At 41.9% G+C, this 20,974-nt stretch overlaps 1 protein-coding gene and 1 long non-coding RNA gene across 2 annotated transcripts; both read left to right on the top strand.

Annotated features, from left to right (window-relative positions):
• Nucleotides 1-5,603: 5,603 nt before the first annotated feature.
• On the top strand, nt 5,604-7,033 carry LOC115625592. Its single transcript, XR_003995539.1, has 2 exons — nt 5,604-5,849; nt 5,908-7,033. It is a non-coding gene; the product is annotated as an uncharacterized LOC115625592 (long non-coding RNA).
• Nucleotides 7,034-15,710: 8,677 nt separating this feature from the next.
• LOC115625422 lies at nt 15,711-20,558 on the top strand. Its single transcript, XM_030520462.1, has 5 exons — nt 15,711-15,796; nt 19,492-20,016; nt 20,058-20,174; nt 20,261-20,371; nt 20,429-20,558. The coding sequence occupies exons 1-5, from the start codon at nt 15,711-15,713 to the stop codon at nt 20,556-20,558; spliced, it is 969 nt and encodes a 322-aa protein (XP_030376322.1).
• The last annotated feature ends 416 nt before the right edge of the window (nt 20,559-20,974 follow it).

The raw sequence follows: 20,974 nt of genomic DNA, 5'->3' as shown, positions 1-20,974 counted from the left end.
ATTAGCAGGTCTGTGCATAGGGCGGGAATTTGAAGTTCGACTTATCGTTAGTTTGTTTTTTTTTGGAGTAATTTTTTTCACTTAGTATTTTTTTTGTTAAGTCTTTTGGTATACATTTATTTATTCTCATTTATTTATTCTTATTTATTTATTCCTTTTTTTGGTTGTGTGTTTGATGGTATTCCTATATATATATATACATAAGCATTTGATTGGATTAAATAATCCAACGGGTACTTAGCTAAGGATATTATCCCCGCTTATCATTTAAGAAAACACATACATACGAGTGGACCGATCTATTTATTTATTCGGAGTTTGCTCGTTTATAATATAGATATAGTTTTTTTTGATATTATAATCGGCGGGTACGGATCCGAGTACTAGCAGTGGTTTTTTTTGGTTTGGATTAACAAGGTACTGGGAAATGAATCTTGACCCGAATGTTACCCGGAAGGTCAGGCGGAGTCAGGAGTTTATTAGAAATAGGCCATTGGTTCACTTGGACTCTCCTCCTCACGTAGGATTGAGTGAGGCGGGCAAGCCAGCAGAAGCACTCCATGATGACGCATCGCCGCCGAGTGTAAACGAGGCAGCGTTCCGAGGATTCGGGGATGAATTTCCGAACAGTTCCGGAGCAACAGCCGGCGCACGCGCGCATGACTATGGCGGTGAAGAGCAGAGTGGCAGAGCCGAGTCTGCGCTGCCAAGCGAAATTCGGTCAGCGATCAACGTGGCATTAGCACAGGCCCACGAGACGTATCGCGCATCGTTGTCGTCAGAAGTAGAGGCCATTCGAGAGACGATGCAGGCCAGCATGCTGTCGTTCATGCGCGAGATTAATGAGGCAGTGGCAGCGCTGAGGCAGGAGAAAACGCATAGCGCGCCTCCGTCTGTAGCACAGGCGCCGGTGGGCAGGCCAGAGCGAGCTCACGCGCAAATGCAGCGGCCAGCCTTAGGCGGGTACGAGCCGGCAGAGAAAGAAAGAGATTTTGTAAGTAGTAGACCAGCAGCTGCAGCACCGACTCACCTGTTCGTCGACAACCGAACTTTAGAGGCAGAACAGCGGGCACATGTGGAGCAGCGGCAGTTCTCAGCCGATCCGTGGATGCGCGATTTGGGCCCTGACGTGCACAGGCCATTAAGGCGAACCACGATGGGAGACTCCCGGCCCGACGTCGTCCACATCAGAAAGTGGGGCCTTGTATTTGATGGCGAAACCAAAGGAATGCCGGTGGCAGAGTTTATATTTCGATTGGAGCATTTGCAGTCCTTGTATCAGGTGCCCTGGGCCGACGTGTTGCGAGACTTCCACTGCCTGGTGAACGGGAGAGCGAAAGATTGGTATTGGATGTACATACGTACCTCGGGCGTGCCGGACTGGCCGAATCTCCGATATGGGCTGCAGCAGCAATTTCAGACTCGAAGATCGGAGTTTGAACGAGAGCAGGAGCTGAGGGAGCGGAAGCAGCGGCATGGCGAGAGCATAGAAGAGTATATTCAGGCGATGCTGGTGTTGCGTTCTCGGTTGGTGTGTCCATTTTCGGATTATGACCTTATTAAGGTGATAAAGACGAATATTAAAGACACCGTGTCTAGGGTCATCTATCCGATGAATATAACTAATCTGCAGAAGCTGAGAGAGGAGTGCCAAGACGCCGAAAAGATGCTGGCAACGCGTTGGGCGCGGCCCTCAGCCAATACCAACTACGGGCAGCAGCGAGAGCAGCATCGAGTACACGAGCTGGACGTGGTAGCAGAAGGTACAGAAGGCGGCCAACTGGAGCATTTGGAGGCGGTATATAGGCCACATGAAACTGGTGGGAGCCGCTCGAATCTCAAGTGTTGGAATTGTGCACAACCAGGGCATACATATTTCGATTGCGAGTCGGCGGTGCGCAATATGTTTTGCTTCAAATGCGGACAACCAGGCGTGGTGCTGCCAAGATGCCCGAAATGCCGTCCGGGAAACTCGGAGAGGAGTCCGACGCAGCCGGAGGAGTCGCACTCTCGGTAGACGGTGAAACGCGTACCTCCGATGATACAGTAGTTAGGATAGGAATTAGTAGCGATAAGGATAGTACCGTTAGTCATATTTACTCACAGATATATAAAGTCAACCAGGCAGTCCCACCGAAGAAAGTATGGTCGCAGCGGAAACCCTTGGAGCAGCGTCAGCGCGACTATGAAGTAGCCAGGAACCGCATATTTGGTAGCCAGCACGAACCGGATGCGAGAGGGGCGTCGAAGACATCCTTGCGGGCGCGTAGGAGACACCGCGAACGCCGACAGAAACGCCAGGCGGTGTGTGCCGCGGTGAATTCTGCATGTCGTTCCGATAGCCGCCCATATGCTACGGTAGCGATTGAAGGCAGAGAATTTACCGGTCTGTTGGATACCGGGGCGTCGGTGAGCTTGCTGGGAAGTGGTGACATAGAGTCGGTCCGAAAACTAGGTTTGGTGGTACGCGAAAACAAATCCGCGGTAAGGACAGCCGGCGGCGCGCCACATTGCATTATGGGCAGCGTGATGGCGCGCGTTAGGTATAACGGAACAGAGTCGGAAATGGTATTCCACGTTTGCCCGTCGTTGTGCCAACCGCTTTATCTGGGCGTGGATTTTTGGCGCAAGTTCGGTTTGGCTCCGAATGTGATCCCGGCTGTGGACGAAGGACAGCACGTGGCTGAGTTGGAGGAGGAGCGCTTAGGAAATGGTACACCAACGGAGCCACACGATTTAGAGGCGTGGCAACAGGAGAAGTTACAGCGAGTCGTGGCCCAATTCAGATCCTTCGAGGAGCACGGTCTGGGTAGGACGCCAGTGGAGCAGCACCACATTCAGTTGACGGAGGGGGCACTGCCAGTGAAAGAGCGTTTTTATCCCGTGTCGCCGGCAGTGCAGGCGCTATTGTTTGCAGAAGTCGACGAGATGCTTCGGCTAGGGGTTATCGAGCCAAGTGAGAGTCCATGGAGCAACCGAGTGACTTTGGTGAGGAAGCCTGGAAAGAACCGGTTGTGCTTAGACGCGAGAAAGCTAAATCAGCTCACGGTGAAGGATGCTTACCCACTCCAGAGCATTGAGTCGATCTTGAGCCGAGTGGAGGATACCATTTACATCAGCGGCCTGGATCTAAAGCATGCTTTTTGGCAGATCGAACTGGATCAGGAAAGCCGGCAGTACACCGCGTTTACGATACCAGGAAGGCCACTGTATCAATTTAAGGCCATGCCGTTCGGGTTGTGCAATGCGGCGCAGCGCCTTTGCCGGGTGATGGATAAGGTGATTCCCCAGCGTTTGAGAAGCCATGTATTCGTGTACCTGGACGACCTTCTCATAATATCCAGAACGTTTGAGGATCATTGCAAGGTGCTGCTGGACGTGGCAAGTGCTTTGAAAGTAGCCAATTTGACGATTTCCTTAAAAAAATCCAAGTTCTGCTACAAGTACTTGAAGTATCTGGGGTTTGTGGTTGGCGATGGTGCGTTGCGGACGGATCCAGAGAAGGTCGAGGCGATTCGGGCGATTTCCTTGCCGACCAGCGCAAAGCAGCTCCGCCGATTCTTGGGGACCGCTGGCTGGTATAGGCGTTTCATTCGGAATTTTTCCACGATTTCCGCGCCGTTAACGGACTGCCTGAAAGGCAAAGGAAAGTTCCAATTATCGGGCGAAGCGGTTGCGGCATTTCAGGAGTTGAAAGGGGCACTCACCTGCGCGCCAGTGTTGGTGCATCCAGACTTTCGGAAGCCGTTCGTGATCCAATGTGACGCGAGCCAAGCGGGCATAGGAGCGGTTTTGTTCCAACTCGATGCAGACGGGGCCGAAAGGCCGATAGCTTTTTTTTCAGCGAAGCTTCGGGGCGCTCAGCTGAGCTATAGTGTCACCGAGAAGGAATGCCTGGCTGCAGTAAAAGCGGTCGAAAGATTCCGGCCGTACGTTGAATTGATGCCGTTTAAGGTGGTGACTGATCACGCCAGCCTGCGGTGGCTGATGTCATTGAAGGAGTTGGACGGTCGATTAGCGCGGTGGTCGTTGGCCCTGCAGAGGTTCGATTTTAATATTGAGCATCGGAAAGGCAAGGAAAATATTGTAGCCGATACCCTCTCACGGCCTTTCGAACTGGAGGAAGTTGATTTTTTTGATTTCGAGACAACCGAGTTCGAAGGTGCGGAGTATACCGAGCGGCTGAAGCAAGTGCGGGAGAACGCGGAGCTATTTCCGGATTTACGCGTGGAGGATGGGCTGTTGTATAAGCGGGCGCAGTTCACGCGGCCCGAGCGAGAGGAATTTTCCTGGAAGCTCTGGGTACCGCGTCCTGTGTCCGCAGCCCTTATACAGCAGGCCCATGAGAGCGACGCGGCTATGCATGGGGGCATGAAGAGGACCATAGAACGGCTCAGGCAGTTTTTTTTCTGGCCCGGGATGGTGGCACAGGTGAGGAGGTACGTTGCCGGCTGTGAAACGTGCAAAGCAACAAAGCACAGCACGCAATTAGCGAGGCCGGTAATGGGCGCCGAAACCGTATCGCTCCGACCAATGCAGAGGCTGTATCTGGATTTTCTGGGGCCGTATCCGAGGTCCAGGAGAGGGAATACCACCATTCTGGTTGTTCTTGACCATCTGTCCAAATTCGTGTGGTTGCGAGCGATGCCAAAAGCAACCGCGGCGGCAGTGGTCCGGTTTCTGCAGGAGGAGGTGTTTCCGGCATTTGGAGTCCCAGAAACCGTCCATACCGACAACGGTAAGCAATTTGTGGCCAACCAATCCAAGCCAACCATCACCCACGTACGCACGGCGAACTATGCCCCACAGGCGAATGCGGCGGAACGCGTGAACCAGACAGTGTTAGCGGCCATCAGGACATATGTACAGGGCGACCACACGAAGTGGGACGAGAAGCTCTCGGACGTGCAGTGTGCAGCACGCAGTGCTATCCATGGCAGCATCGGCACGTCCCCGTATTTCGTTTTGTTTGGGCAGCACATGTTCACCAGCGGGAAGGATTACAAGCTGGCACGCAAGTTGGGGGCGCTGGAGGATGCGGAATTGCGCATGTTGCCCAGATCGGATCAGCGGAAGGCAGTGCGGGATGAGGTACAGCAGAGTGTCCACCTGGCATATGAAAAGGCGAAACGGCAATACGATAAGCGTGCGAGGATGGTAGCGTACGTACCTGGCCAGGAGATTTACAGGCGAAACTTTGTCCTCAGTCGTTTTAAGGACAACGTGAACGCGAAGCTGTGCCACAAGTATGTGAAATGCCGTGTCCGGAGCAGCGTGGGCAACAGCCTGTACGAGTTGGAGGACATGCACGGGCGTCGGTTGGGAGTCTTCCACGCCAAAGATTTAAAGCAATAGCTAAGGCCCGGCTTTGTTCGTCGGTAGACCGAGAGACCCATCTCAGGGTGTGGGCGGTGGCCTACGTTGGGCAGAGAAAGAACCGCGGCGCTTCTCACTCCCGTTTCTTCCGTTTGGCACCAAAATAAAACCGGAGTGTGGTGTTATGTGCGGCGCGGCAGTATTGGGAAACCACAAATGTCGTCGGACAAAAGGAGTGGCAACTCGCGCGATTGGCAGCTGGAGCGGGCCGATAACAAGTACTCGTGCGTGAGGGGTGAGGACCAGTGCTACCAATTAGGAGGGTTGCAAAGTGGGTAAAATAGCAATTCCGGGGGAATGGCAAGTCGTGGCCTTAGGGAAGAAGAAAAATCAATTGTGGACAGTGAGCGAGAGACACGTGCTATTGCGGGAAAAAACAAAAAAAGAGACAAAATAAGCGGAAGACAATATTCAAACACCGGAGTGACGACAGGAGGGTTGGGATATACACCAGCGAGGCTTCATAGGCAGAGGTAAGGGTCTAAAAAGGGGCCAGTGTGCCAGTGACTAATTTCTTACTATATGTAATAGGAGTAGCAGTAACTGCGGGCGTTCTGGGAAGTGCGCTGTGCGCGGGTCAGCACCGACCGGCAGTACTGGGTCTTAGGCCGGACCTCGGCCCTAGCGGAAGTCAGGCCAATTTCCATGCAACTGGAAGTCTGGGCTAAGTACCCTTCAACATTAAAATACTAAATATTCACACACATTCCGCTCAAACATAGAACCAAAATTTTATATACACCCTACATACATATACATAGCCATCTCACATACACCAGTGCAGCATATAACACAAAATTCAACTAAATACTCACACATATTCCGCTCAAACATAGAACACAAAATTTTATATACACCACACACTCCTTTATATACACTCCATACATGTTCACATACACCATATTCAAACACACACCGAATTTCCATAGCACTCAGACTCACATTCATCCCATAGCCACATAATATAAAATACAAAACAAAAACAACACCCAAACATTTAACCATATTGTAATACACACACGCCCATAGCCACATAATGTAAAATACAAAACAAAAAAACAACACACAAAACAATTAACAATTTTCTGTTAGACACATAGCCCAAACCATTCACAACATAATATAAAACATTAAACAGAAACACAACACCCAAACATTTAACCATATTGTAATACACACACGCCCATAGCCACATAATGTAAAATACAAAACAAAAAAACAACACACAAAACAATTAACAATTTTCTGTTAGACACATAGCCCAAACCATTCACAACATAATATAAAACATTAAACAGAAACACAACACCAAACAAGTAACCATATTGTAAACAAAAATTCAAATGTATACTTAAGAAAAAAGAACATAAAAAAAAAAAAAAAAGAAAAGTAAAAGAAAATGTATAAAAACTAATATAAGCAAAAGAGGTTGGAATGTGTATTGGAGCGGCGCAGTTTTTTTTTGTTTATCTCCTTGTCATTACATATCATTACACCCCTCATAACCACATACTCGAGTATAGGTAGGTTAGGAGGTTCGAAAATCGAATAAGATAAATAGGCACAAAGAGCCAACAAACTGCAGCGTCCCAAAACTCAATGGCCTAAATACCCGAATATATTTTTATTGTAATAAAATTTAAAATTTGAAAATGAATCTGGAGTAGAATCCATTTATGGGGTGAGATGGGGTGACTAAAGTCCCGGAGCAGAAGGAAAACCAAAGTGAGCATGTTGAAGGGAGCCGGCAACAAAATGCCAAAACCGGCTCAAGGTAGGGAGGGCCACGCGGCTACATGACACCAAAGTAGCCACAACTCCACCCAAATTCCACAGGCGTCCCTCAGCCGACAATATGAGTAGGTGTGTTTGATAAAAAAATATAAATTCATTGTTGGTCTGCCGCACCCCTGTCGCGGTCGAATCTGACCCTGAGCCGATGGCTAGCCGGCGTAACGACAGGGGATGCACTGGCAAAGGCGGACATAACAACATGGAAGAACAAGAGAGCATAAAGATGACATGACAGTTCCAGTGGAAGCGTCAGACGCTTATTTCAATATCACAAATTAACGCATAAGTTATTGTGGCATTATGCTTAAGAGAACACAAAATATTAGAGCCTCGCAATTGTATACCCCAGTCTTAGAAAAGGAGGTATCAGAAGAGAATAGGGGAAGCATGTAAGGTCTGTGAGCACTATGTGGGAGGCAGTCCTGGTTCCAATCTAAATAAATAAACAATGGCGGTCGGTGACTTCTATGGGATCAGTCCTTATACATGTTGAAGTTACTGGCATAAACGGTAGGAAGCAAGAAATTAAGTAAGAGGTGGAGCACAACTCTCTACCAAGATGACTCGCCAACTACTTGTAATCCCATTACAAGTCAACAAGCTTAGTTTTGTTTAGTGCACTTAATTTCTTGTAGTGGTGTGTCCGCTATGGTAGGAGGAGAAAGAACCCCACCCTGTCCGAAGTGCAAGAAGTGCACGCCTCGAATCCTCCATATCACAGTGAGAGAACGTAGTGCACACTCGTACTCACGCTCCCTCTTCAAAAATAGCTCCAAATTTTGGGGCTTGCTTAAAAAAAAAAACACTGACACCTGCACGCTGCACCCGTGGCGCGCTTTGTGGAACATGTTCTCTAGCACACATAACACCCCGCACACTACAACACCCGACATTTGCTTTTTTACTTGTTATACCTCTACTTGTAGGGTAAACATAGTATATTAGGTATGTGCATAGTATGTAACAGGCAGAACGAGGCATCTTCGACCCCATAAAGTAAATAGATACATACATATGTAAGTAAGTTCCTAGTCAACATGACGAGACGAATCGATCTAGATATTTATGTCCATCTGGATGAACACCTGGATATTGGAAACCGCTGAGCGCACATTAACCAATCATGGTTTCAGAGAGTTTTTAATGCAGGAATTTTAATAACTAGCAAAATCTTTTCATGTAGGATCAAGGACCCGAAAAGAAACGCAGCATAGCTCAAACCATCATTTATTTTATATAATGTATTTCGTTATAGACTTCAACAAATTCACCTTACAGTTAGGAAACGCTTGTTCACAATCACCAGATAGGAAGCCCACTTGCTCCGCATGCTCATATCTATCCCGACATTCTTTCTCATTTTTATCGAAACCATCATGCTGCGAGGGCCTGTAACAAATACGTGAATAAAAAGGTTCGCAGTTTCAAAAGCACACAAACTTACGTAAGAACTGTAGCATACAACGTACACTTTTTGGGTGAGCTGATGGTAGGGCAGATGTGTGAACGGAGCACGCGCTAGCATACAGGCATCAGTTTAGTTGGCTGGTGGGAGTGGGTTATGTTGAGGGTACCGCAACACTGCGTGCTCACAAAGGTATATTATTTTATTTATTTAAAATTCGCGTGCTGTTTTATGGGAGGAGGGAAATAAAGTTCTATCAACCAGCGATCAGTTATAGGGAGGAAAAGAAGGAAAAGGGGGGCAGAAAGTATTAAGAGAAGAAGCTTGCTACGCTAGGAGCCATAGTGGCGAAATGAGCTCGCAATGGTGGTAATGAGCGCCTCGAGTAACCCCACCCTTCCATGATCGTCATGCTGCATCTACAATTATTGACGATCCCTAAGCCAACAACGGATTCCTAAATTGGCTCACGGACGGCACACATGATTCCCGAATTTAGACACTTACGTCGATTTCATTATAAATTTATTCATATTAACAAAAAAACTAGTTCTAATAAGTAAATAAACAAAAACAAGAAAGGAATGCTAAAGTCGAGCAGGCTCAACTCTTAAATACCCTGTACCACCCCACAAAAAAATAATTAAATTAATTAACTAAATATTAACTAATTAAATATAAAATATTCCATGCATGCATACATACATTTACATCAGAATCGTGCCCTTTGCGTGTTTGTGTACTTGTACATATGTATGTATGTGTGCATTGGGCCTGGCTATGTGGCTATAACTTTCTTTCCGATTATTCTATCTTAATGAAACTTGGTATACGGATATATAATTACTAACCTAATGTGACCACCAAAGTTCAAAATTCCAAGAATTACGGGAGTTATAGCAAATCGGTAATAGGGGGGGAGTGGGGGGGTGGATCAGAAAAAATGAACAAACTCGTCCTTTCTCGGTCTCAGGAGAATCTGTATACCAAGTTTGGTTATTCTAGCTCTTATACTTTCGGAGATCCTACCGTTCATACAGACGGACGGACGGACAGACGGACATGGCTATATCGACTCGGCTTGTCATGCTGATCAAGAATATATATACTTTGTGGGGTCTACCAAGTCTCCTTCTGTGTATTCCATGTGCACTCGCACAAAACTAATATACCCTTGTACCCTTTGGGTACAGGGTATAAAAATTCAGGGAGTTTCTCGCTTCATCGATAATCACTATAATCCATATTAAACAAGATAGAACGCTACAGTCGAGCAAGCCCGACAGTAAAATAGCCTGTACTCTCCACAAAAAGGAAAAATTAAAAAAAAGAAAATTTAAAAAAAAATAAATTATTAAAAAAAATGAATGAATTAATTAATTAAAATAATTAATTAAATTAAATTAGAATACATGTTTATGTTCAGTTTTAACAGCACACATTTACATCACGTACCTATGCGTGTTTATATGCGTGTATGTATGCAGCACAAAGTTGAACAAAAGCAGCAACAACAACAGCTGCGGGCAGCGCTGCCGACAGAGGCAGCGCATGAGCAGCGATTTTACTTATGGCTATAACTTTCTTCAGAATTGACCTATCATGATGAAATTTGGCACACGGACACATTAGTACTAACTGGATGTACCTACCAAAATTGATTTTTAAATTCCGAGAATTACGGAAGTTATAAGAAAAAATACGAATTGCGGGGGAGTGGGGGGGTGTATCAGAAAAAATAAACAAACTCGTTCTGCCTAGGGCTTATAGGAACCTTGATACCAATTTTGGTTATCCTAGCTCTTGTACTTACTGAGATCCTTGCGCTCATACAGACAGACGGACAGACGGTCAGACGGACAGACGGACATGGCTATATCGACTCGTCTTCTCATCCTGATCAAGAATATATATACTTTGTGGGGTCTGCCACGCCTCCTTCTGTGTGTTACATACATGCGCACAAAACTAGTATAGCCTTTCACCCTTTGGGTACAGGCTATAAAAAGGAAAACACAATAATAAAAGTAATAGCAATAATAATTAATAATAGTAGTAATAATAATAACAGGAAATACAATAATTAAATACAAATTCCACGAAAGAATTTGAACAGTATATATAGTAAACTAGCAGGTATTGCCCGTCTTAACCCGGCTCAATATAATGTTTCCAATTGTATTTATTTTGTGTGTGCATAACCTACCCATATGTTTTCACCTTATAAGTTACCAGTAGGAAGGCATTTAAGGTATTTAAATGAACATTTTCTGTTCTTGACAAAAAATTGTTCAGTAGTCCGTTACATTTTTGTTCTTGCCAAACTATTTCGTTCAACGAACATGACCACTATAACTAATATTTTTTAAAGCTCGTTTTCCCCCCGTTGGAGCTAGAATTTTCCAAAAGCCTTTCTTAGTGTGCTCCTACACTATGATGGATACTATGAAAAGATACTTGAGTCCAAATTTCATCTTTTACCGTTTGGGCTGTGCGTTGATCACCAATTAGTCAGGACAAACTGTTTTATATATAGAGATAACGCAACGTTTTAAGATAGACGATTTGCAAAAAAGGGGGAATAATTATAAGGGTATATCCTAATTTTAAATTCACATTTGAGCCTTTTCGTGTCATATTGAGTCAATACGGTCACGCACAAACTCGGAATATGAAACACGGCACTGGTGTCAATGCCGTGCAGCGATGAGCCACGATCAAAAAGCACTGACAATTCTCATCTCAATTTGCTAGAGTAAAACTTTCGATAGTTGAAGCCACCGATACCATCAAAATATCGAAGTTTGAATGCAATAAGCAGAATATTCAAATAATAAAATCTAATTATTTATTGAGATCAATAAGAACAAATCATACATACATACATCTGCCCGCAATGCGAAGCAGAATATGCGTAGCTCCGTTATTCGGTTTCTGCTTTACTATCGCTTACGCAGTCGTTGCTTAGCGACGGTAACTGTAAACTTTTGGCGTTTTGCCTTTGCAATTAACATTAAATGGTCAAAACGAAAGAAGATGTGCGAGCCAACAACTTAAAGTTATTGTTGTTGTTTTGTATGTACATGATACATACATATACAGGCATACATGCATATGCATGTACATATGTATGTATGCAGGGGCACACATAGACACGAACTGTTGCTTGTTGTATGTATGTGTTAGTGTGTGTATGCGATGTCCCCAACTATTTGATATTTGATATATGGCAAGTAAAAAACATATTGCTATATTTTAATCGTTGAATGCCAATTTGTTGATATAATGTTGATTACATTACCCAAATTTGAAATCGATCGGACAAAATTTATAACACAAACTATTCATTTGAAAAAGTGAATAAATATTAAAACCCCAATAATAAAATTAAATGCGATATATCGAAAATATCGATACTTGTGTTGATATATCGTAATACATGTCGAATACAAATACATCGAAAAACATCGTTTGAGAGTTATTGATTATAATACTGTATTCGATTGTTCACTGTACACATATGTACATACATACATACAAATGTATTTGTGTGTGTACGGTAACTGTAAACTTTTGGCATTTTTCGTATGCAATTAACAGCCGTAAATTATCAAAACGAAAGAAGTTTTGCGAGCCAATAACTTGTTGTTGTTGTTTTAAAAATTTTGATTTGAAAACATAGAACACTATTTATTACAATTAAACAACAGTGTTCGATGGCCCACTGCATACATACAAACCTATATATGTATATAAGAATGTATGTACGTACATACATACTTATTGATGTACATATGTACATACTATACATACAGACGTATGTATATATGTATGTACGTATGTAATACATATGGTGCTGGTGTAATTCATAATGCGAAATTCTTTCTAAGGGGAGCAATGTCCCCCCTGCCCAACCTGCGTACGCCCTTGTAGTCCGTTGTCTTAAAATCCCTTATGCCAAATGTACTAAACAAAGAAAAAATAACATAAAAATGTTTATGTTATAATGTTAATAATTTTTAATTAATTAACATTTCTTGCCCTGTCAGTGCAAGACGAATGTACTTTTATACATATGTATGTATGTATGTACATACATTTGTACAAATGAACATTCACACATTAGTGTCTCACATTTTGCTTTGGCTACTTCAACCGTTTGCACGCAACTACACGAACAGCTGCTTGTATGTATGTATGTGTGTGTGTATGTATACTTAGTTGTCCCCAACTGTTTGATATTTTGTATTGTTTGTTCTGCCTGCATTTGTAAAATACATATTTTAAAAATCGTTAAATGCAAAGTTGTAATTTTAGTTACGTAGATTATATTACCCAAATTTGAAATCGATCGGACAAAATTTATAACACAAACTTTTCATTTGAAAAAATGAATAAATATTAAAACCCCAATAATTCAAGCTCCAACACAAATTTCGAAAAACCGAGTATGCAGTTTTGTTTGTATTCTTTTATAGATTATAAAAACCAAATTTAAAGTTGATCGATTCAGAAATGCAGAATTTTCAAACAAACTTTGGAGCTACTTTTCCCCCCTTTGGAGCTCGAATTTTCCAAAATCCCTTCTTAGTGCGCATCTACACCATGATAGGATACTTGAGCCCAGTTTTCAGTTTCCTAGCTTTTACCGTTTGGGCTGTGGGGTGTTGATTGTGTTTCAATTTTTCCACGGAAAACCCCCCCTTTTTCATGCCCCAGGAAAAATGGTGAAAAACCAAGTATACAGTTTTTCTTGTATTCTTTTTGAGAGTATACAAACTAAGTTTGAAGTTAATTGGATGAAAATTGTAGATTTTTCATACAAACGTTGGAGCCCGTTTTCCCCCCTTTGGAGTTCGAATTTTCCAAAACCGCTTCTTAGTGCTCACCTACACCACTGAAGACAACATGTGTCCAATTTTCAGCCTCCTAGCTCTAACCGTTTGGGCTGTGCGTTGATTGCACATAGCTTTTCGTTTACCGAATTTACCACCGGAAAATCATTATTATTCAGGCCGCAGGAAAAATATTGAAAATCCAAGTATACAGTTTTTTTTGTATTCTTTGTGAGAGTATACAAACTAAGTTTGAAGTTAATCGGATAAAAATTGTAGATTTTTCATACAAACGTTGGAGCTCGTTTTCCCCCCTTTGGAGCTCGAATTTTCCGAAACCCCTTCTTAGTGCTCACTTTCACTATAAGAGGGATCTTGTCTCCAAATTTCAGCTTCCTAGCTCTTACCGTTTGGGCTGTGCGTTGATTGCCAATCAGTCAGTCAGTCAGGACAAACTGTTTTATATATATAGATGTGCATAGCAAAGAAAAATTAATGAAGTTCGGTATTGGCCTGTATATAAATTATGCTGTCCAAAAAAAAACAAGAAAGGAATGCTAAAGTCGAGCAACTCTTAAATACCCTGTACCACCCCACAAAAAAGTAATTAATTAATTTAATTAAATTAATTAACTAAATTAATTTAATTAATTAACTAAATATTAACTAATTAAATATAAAATATTCCATGCATGCATACATACATTTACATTTACATCAGAATCGTGCCTTATGCGTGTTTGTGTACTTGTACATATGTATGTATGTGTGCATTGGGCCTGGTTATATGGCTATAACATTCTTTCCGATCATTCTATCATAATGAAACTACGGATATATAATTACTAACCTAATGTAACTACTAAATTTTAGTTCAAAATTCCAAGAATTACGGGAGTTATAGAAAATCGTTAATAGGGGGGGAGTGGGGGGGGGGTGGATCAGGAAAAATGAACAAACTCGTCCTTTCTCGGTCTCATGAGAATCTGTATACTAAATTTGGTTATTCCAGATCTTATACTTTCGGAGATCCTTGCGTTCATACAGACAGACAGACGGACATGGCTATATCGACTCGGCTTGTCATGCTGATCAAGAATATATATACTTTGTGGGGTCTACCAAGCCTCCTTCTGTATGTTACATGTACACTCGCACAAAACTAATATACCCTTTGGGTACAGGGTATAAAAAGATGATACTCAGGTTTAATTAGTAAATATTGTTGCCGTTCCAATTAATAATGGTCAAAAATATTTCGTGTATTATGAAAGCTGACTTATTTAAATTGATTTTTTGCATTATTGTTTATGAAACGTGCGCATGTTTTGATACGAAATTAAGGGTACTTCAATTACCATTTTAAAAAGTATAAATATGTTTGGGCAATAATCACATAAAAAGAAATATAAGTCATTAAAAGTTGCCCTATCGAAAAAAACGTAATAGTGGTTAGGGCCCGTATAGTAATGAAGTGAAATTGTTTCGCTAATAACTTTTCTTATAATTAACCGATTTGGATGGAATTTGAAATAAAAGTAGATATTAATATATAAATTATGTAGCTTTTGTAATGTGGACAGTATTTACGAAATTTTGTAGCATCAAAAAAATCCAGGCGTTCATCTAGACAGACGAATGGACATGTTTAGATCGACTTATCTCGTCATCAATAAGTTATATGGGAGATGCTTTCTTCTGCCTCTTACATACTTTGCATTAGGGTATATTAGGTTTGTGCAAAGTATGTAACATGCATAAGGAAGCATCTCCGACCCCATAAAGTATGTACTTGTATATTCTGAATCAGCATGATGAGAAAAATCGATATAGACATGTCCGTCCGTCCGTCTATCTATTGATGGCGAGATAAGTCGATATAGACATGTCCGTCCGTCCGTCTGGATGAACGCAAGAATCTCAGAAACTATAAAAGCTGGAACAACCAAAGTTAGAATCCAAATTCTCCTAGATCCGAGAAAGGACGATTTTTGGGAATTTTAGCCCCTTTCCACGCTACAGAATTTCGTCAATACTGTCCACATTTCAAAAGCTACCTTAACCAAACATTGCACCTATAATTTGTTTATAATGATCTTCTTTCGTTTCAAATTTCATAGTAATCGGTTAATTCTACGAAAAGTTATTAATGAAATAATGTTACGAAGAAATGTTACCTGCACAAATTGTACCTGATAAAGTGACTGACTGGCAACCAAACTGCAAAAGTAGTGCCTGACAAAGTGACTGGCCAGTAGCTGGCAACACAAAATAGGAATAAAAATTGTGGGCGTGTCGATATGTGGAAGCAACGGCAGACAAAGCGTTCGTCCAGCAGGATACTCAAGCAAAATGTTATGCGACGCATGAAACAAAAGCGCAACAAGTAAGCGTAGAAGAAACGACGTATAACATCACTGTTTGCACAGTAACAGCAGCATCACAAACGAACAAGTGTTAAAGGATTTTCCATACAAAAGGTACACTGGTCTTTGGCAAATATTAAGCAACGCGTACCGTTTGCAAATCAAAAAAAAAAAAACAAGTAAAAAAGCTAAAGTCGGGTGTCCCGACTTTGAAATACTCTGTACATATGTTTACAATAATTATAGAAAATAAAAAAAATTAAGAAAATTAAAAAAAACAAAATTTGATCGATTTTACCTCTCTCGGTATTCGAACTCACGTAAAGGGTGTATAATTGCACATTTACATAGCAATTGCGTCTGTGTGAGTGTATGTATGCCTATGCGCATCTATTCGTGTCTGTGTAAGCATTTTCGCAGTCAACCAAACAGCAACATCAACAACAGCCGCGGGCAGCGCTTGAGCAGCGCTGCAGCAGCGCTGCATCAGCAAATATATTTATGGCTATAACTTCTTGTTAAATCGGTCTATCATAATGAAATTTGGCATACGGACACATAATAACCAACTGGGGGTATTTCCAAAATTCCAAGAATTACGGGAGTTACGATTTGCGGGGTAGAGGGGGGAGGGAGAGGAATTCCAAAATATACATTTTCTGCGTATTCACATAAGGCATCTGGGACTAAAATTTAGTGTTCCTAGGTCTTATAGTCTCCGAGATATAGGCGATTATACGAATGGAAAATCGGGAAAACCCCCATAGGGGGGAAGTGGGGGGGAAAATCAAAAAAATAAAACAAACTCGTATAGAATACACACATAACGCATCTTTGTGCAAAATTTGGTGTCTCTATCTCTTATAGTCTCTGAGATCCAGGTGTTTATACGGACGGACAGACTGACAGACGGACAGACTGACAGACGGACAGACAGACAGACAGGGCTAGATCGACTCGTCTCGTCATGCTGATCAAGAATATATATACTTTGTGGGGTCTGCCACGCCTCCTTCTGCCTGTTACATTTTTCAGCTCCCGCAAACCTAATATACTCTTGTACATTTCATGTACAGAGTATAAAAAGATCTTGCAAAAGTAGTGCCTGACAAAGTGACTGACCAGTAGCTGCCAACACAAAATAGCAATAACAAGACAGAACGCTTCAGTCGAGCAAGCCCGACAGTAAAATAGCCTGTACTCTCCACAAAAAGGAAAATTAAAAAAAAATTTAATTTAAAAAAAATGAATGAATTAATTAATTAAAATAATTAATTAAATTAAATTAGAATACATGTTTATGTTCAGTTTAAACAGCATACATTTACATCACGTACCTATGCGTGTTTATATGCGTGTATGTATGCAGCACAAAGTTGAACAAAAGCAGCAACAACAACAACAGCTGCGGGCAGCGCTGCCGACAGAGGCAGCGCATGAGCAGCGATTTTACTTATGGCTATAACTTTCTTCAGAATTGACCTATCATGATGACACATTAGTACTAACTGGATGTACCTACCAAAATTGATTTTAAAATTTCGAGAATTACGGAAGTTATAAGAAAAAATACGAATTGCGGGGGAGTGGGGGCGTGTATCAGAAAAAATAAATAAACTCGTTCTGCCTAGGGCTTATAGGAACCTTGATACCAATTTTGGTTATCCTAGCTCTTGTACTTACTGAGATCCTTGCGCTCATACAGACAGACGGACATGGCTATATCGACTCGTCTTCTCATCCTGATCAAGAATATATATACTTTGTGGGGTCTGCCACGCCTCCTTCTGTGTGATACATACATGCGCACAAAACTAGTATAGCCTTTCACCCTTTGGGTACAGGCTATAAAAATATTTACAATATCTAAGCTCGTTAATTGTAGGCAGGAGCAACCAAAAAAAAAAAATATTATATAAAAATATTTACAATATCTAAGCTCGTTAATTGTAGGCAGGAGCAACCAAAAATAAATACAACTTACAGATTGCGGCACTGCCTAACCTTACTCTCTTATTATACCCTGTACCCAAAGGGTACAAGGGTATATTAGTTTTGTGCGAGTGCACATGGAACACACAGAAGGAGGCTTGGTAGACCCCACAAAGTATATATATTCTTGATCAGCATGACAAGCCGAGTCGATATAGCCATGTCCGTCTGTCCGTCTGTCTGTCCGTCTGTCTGTCTGTCTGTATGAACGCAAGGATCTCCGAAAGTATAAGAGCTAGAATAACCAAACTTGGTATACAGATTCTCCTGAGACCGAGAAAGGACGAGTTTGTTCATTTTTTCTGATCCAACCCCCCACTCCCCCCCTATTAACGATTTTCTATAACTCCCGTAATTCTTGGAATTTTGAACTAAAATTTGATAGTCACATTAGGTTAGTAATTATATATCCGTAGTTTCATTATGATAGAATGATCGGAAAGAATGTTATAGCCATATAACCAGGCCCAATGCACACATACATACATATGTACAAGTACACAAGCACGCATAAGGCACGATTCTGATGTAAATGTAAATGTATGTATGCATGCATGGAATATTTTATATTTAATAAGTTAATATTTAGTTAATTAATTTAATTATTTTTTTGTGGGGTGGTACAGGGTATTTCAGAGTTGAGCCTGCTCGACTTTAGCATTCCTTTCTTGTTTTTCTTTTCACTGCAGGCACATTTTAAAGGTAATTTAACCTATTGGTAAATTAATATTTTTTCTGCGGCGTAAACCCAAAAAAATATAAGAAACCGGATCATTAGGAAAACATTTAACGTTAAAACCTAATTCGGCGGTTTTTCCATTCGCACTGTCCACTTTAGAAGGCGTTTAAATTAACCCCGAAAGTAATTATTTTGCGACTGGCCATAAGCACAGGGTCCGCCGGCGTATACATCCGCGCATCAACTGCTGGGCTTAGAGTTCTCGGGTCCGCCAGTGAGTACGAAAATAGTTCGTTTTTTCGGACAAAAATTTAAGAGCGGCTTAATAAATAGCTCCAGACGTAGTAGAATGCATCGTACATAGGTATATGCATAGGCATATAGGCTCCAGACTTAGTGCCGAATCTAAATGTGAGCGAACAGAAAAACGGCAACTAAGTAATAGGCACAAAAAAACAAGCCTGAAATTAAAATATTTACCCTGTTCGGCATCAACTTAAGAACAATTCCTTTGCCAACGCAAATGGCATCCATGCAAAAAAAATAAAATAGGCAGTAGCTCTAACTTGCACTTAACGCAGGCGTTCACTTTTATAGCAACATTTGTTTTTTTTTTTTTTAACAAAAGTTGTTCTTTTATTGTAAATTTGTTGCACGGGAGCAATTATTTCTTGCCCAAATTAAAATTTTAATGCAAGCACATTTCTTTTTGCTATGCGAAAAAGTACGTCTGTTCCGTTCGGCGGTTCAAAGAAAAAGAAAGTGGCTAGTTCCAACATAGGCTCATTAGCCTTTCCACGGAAGTGGTTGAGGTGGCAGTTGTCAAAAGAAAGGTGCAAGGAGAACACTGACATTGACAATTCAGCCAAAAGAAAGGAAAAGAGAAATGAACCTTGCCACGACCATAGATGGCGCTCGTATGCAACTAATCTACTACTAAGAGTAACCGTAGATTCTACTACTAAATGTAAAACCGAATCTACTACTAAATACAAAGGCAAAAAAAAAAATAAAATTTTACTACAAAATAAAAATAAATAAAAGCAAAGTTATTAATATTTGCGACAAGCGCTCCTACAATTTGTATCCAAAGGCTTTTAAGACCAAAACAACAGAAGCACCAAAAATATCTACGACTCAATCTTACGTTTGGATACCAGGCACAAACTGGCGTTTCAAAGCCCAACATGTGCCACCATATCAACTCGTTCCATTTAAACCTCTCGGTTATGAAAGGCCTCCCCCAAAACCCAAACACAGGATCGATGTATCACCACCCACTTATGCCAACCCCAACAAATGGCAGAAGTGGTCTAAATATGGACAGAATAATACGTATTGGAGGCCAGAATATGAGCATTATAAGAAATACAAGTATGCACAAGTCGGGCAGCCCGCAGCAAATATGAAATGGCGAAAAAGGCCAACAGGTTCGTCTAAATATGATCATTACATTGACAATTGGACATCGCATGGACAGCACGTACAGTCGTGGAAGTCAGATGTTCCAGACAAGTGGTCGAAATGGACAACAGTATCCCCCAAATGGACGAACTATGGCAATCGCTGGTATAGGGATGTGGAACAGAGCAATAACGATGATATAACAGTGCTCCTTATGAATTATATGACTATGCGGATCTGACCGCTCTTAGAGATTGGCGGCATTATCATGCGCATCGCGATCGCCGACAGTTGTTTGATCAACTTTCTGGTTTCAGTCGTCTGTGAGTAAATTTGCAAATATATTGCTACCTTCAGTTAATTAGATGTGATTTGATTTATAATAATTTTAAAATTTCTATTCGACCAGACTTGGCTTCGATGTAAAGACTTGCATTTTACGAGCCATGTGCGACAGCAAGCGATTACTGTTGCCACCGGGCTATTCCATGATGCAGGATATAATACGACTGATCTTCACGTAAGTTATTCCATTAACCCTATAACGCATGTTTAAAACGCTAAACGATGTATACAGAATGCCCACCATAACGGGCGTGGAAGATGAATACAGTCAGGCAATGCGTATGGATCCCGAACACTGTGCCCAACATTTTCGTCAGCAATGCAAGGTAGATATACTGGCTTGGCTTTTCAGTGGTCATTAAAATAAGAACAAAAGCAGAACCCATTTATTTAACTCGTTTTATTGTACAAAGTTTGCCTCCCACATGGATTGCTTGCATTCTGGATAGAGAGCGGCACAATCTCCGTTGTGGGCATGGGCCTTGTCATAGCGTGCATTCTGATAGGCGACCGGTTCGTCCTCCAATGCTTCGGGAATGGTAAAGACGGCGCGCATGAGTTCGCCCACAAAAGTGCCCGGCTCCTTTTCATGGGACTTTTGACCAGTTTCGCATAGTGTACGGAAAACGCAGTGATGACCGTGCTGACCACGTCTATAGGGTGAGAGAAGATGGGGAAATTTGAACCAAGGGATTACATTCTGGGGAATGATTAGTGTATAATAGTTCTCTGAATAATCGAAATGGTTGAACTGGTTGGCTAGTTTTGGTTTTGCTAA

Source organism: Scaptodrosophila lebanonensis, unplaced genomic scaffold (assembly GCF_003285725.1).
Source record: "Scaptodrosophila lebanonensis strain 11010-0011.00,11010-0021.00 unplaced genomic scaffold, SlebRS2 tig00000072-arrow-pilon, whole genome shotgun sequence".
Taxonomy (NCBI): domain Eukaryota; kingdom Metazoa; phylum Arthropoda; class Insecta; order Diptera; family Drosophilidae; genus Scaptodrosophila; species Scaptodrosophila lebanonensis.
Note: the sequence above shows the minus strand (reverse complement) of the source record. Positions and strands in the feature narration are given on the sequence as shown.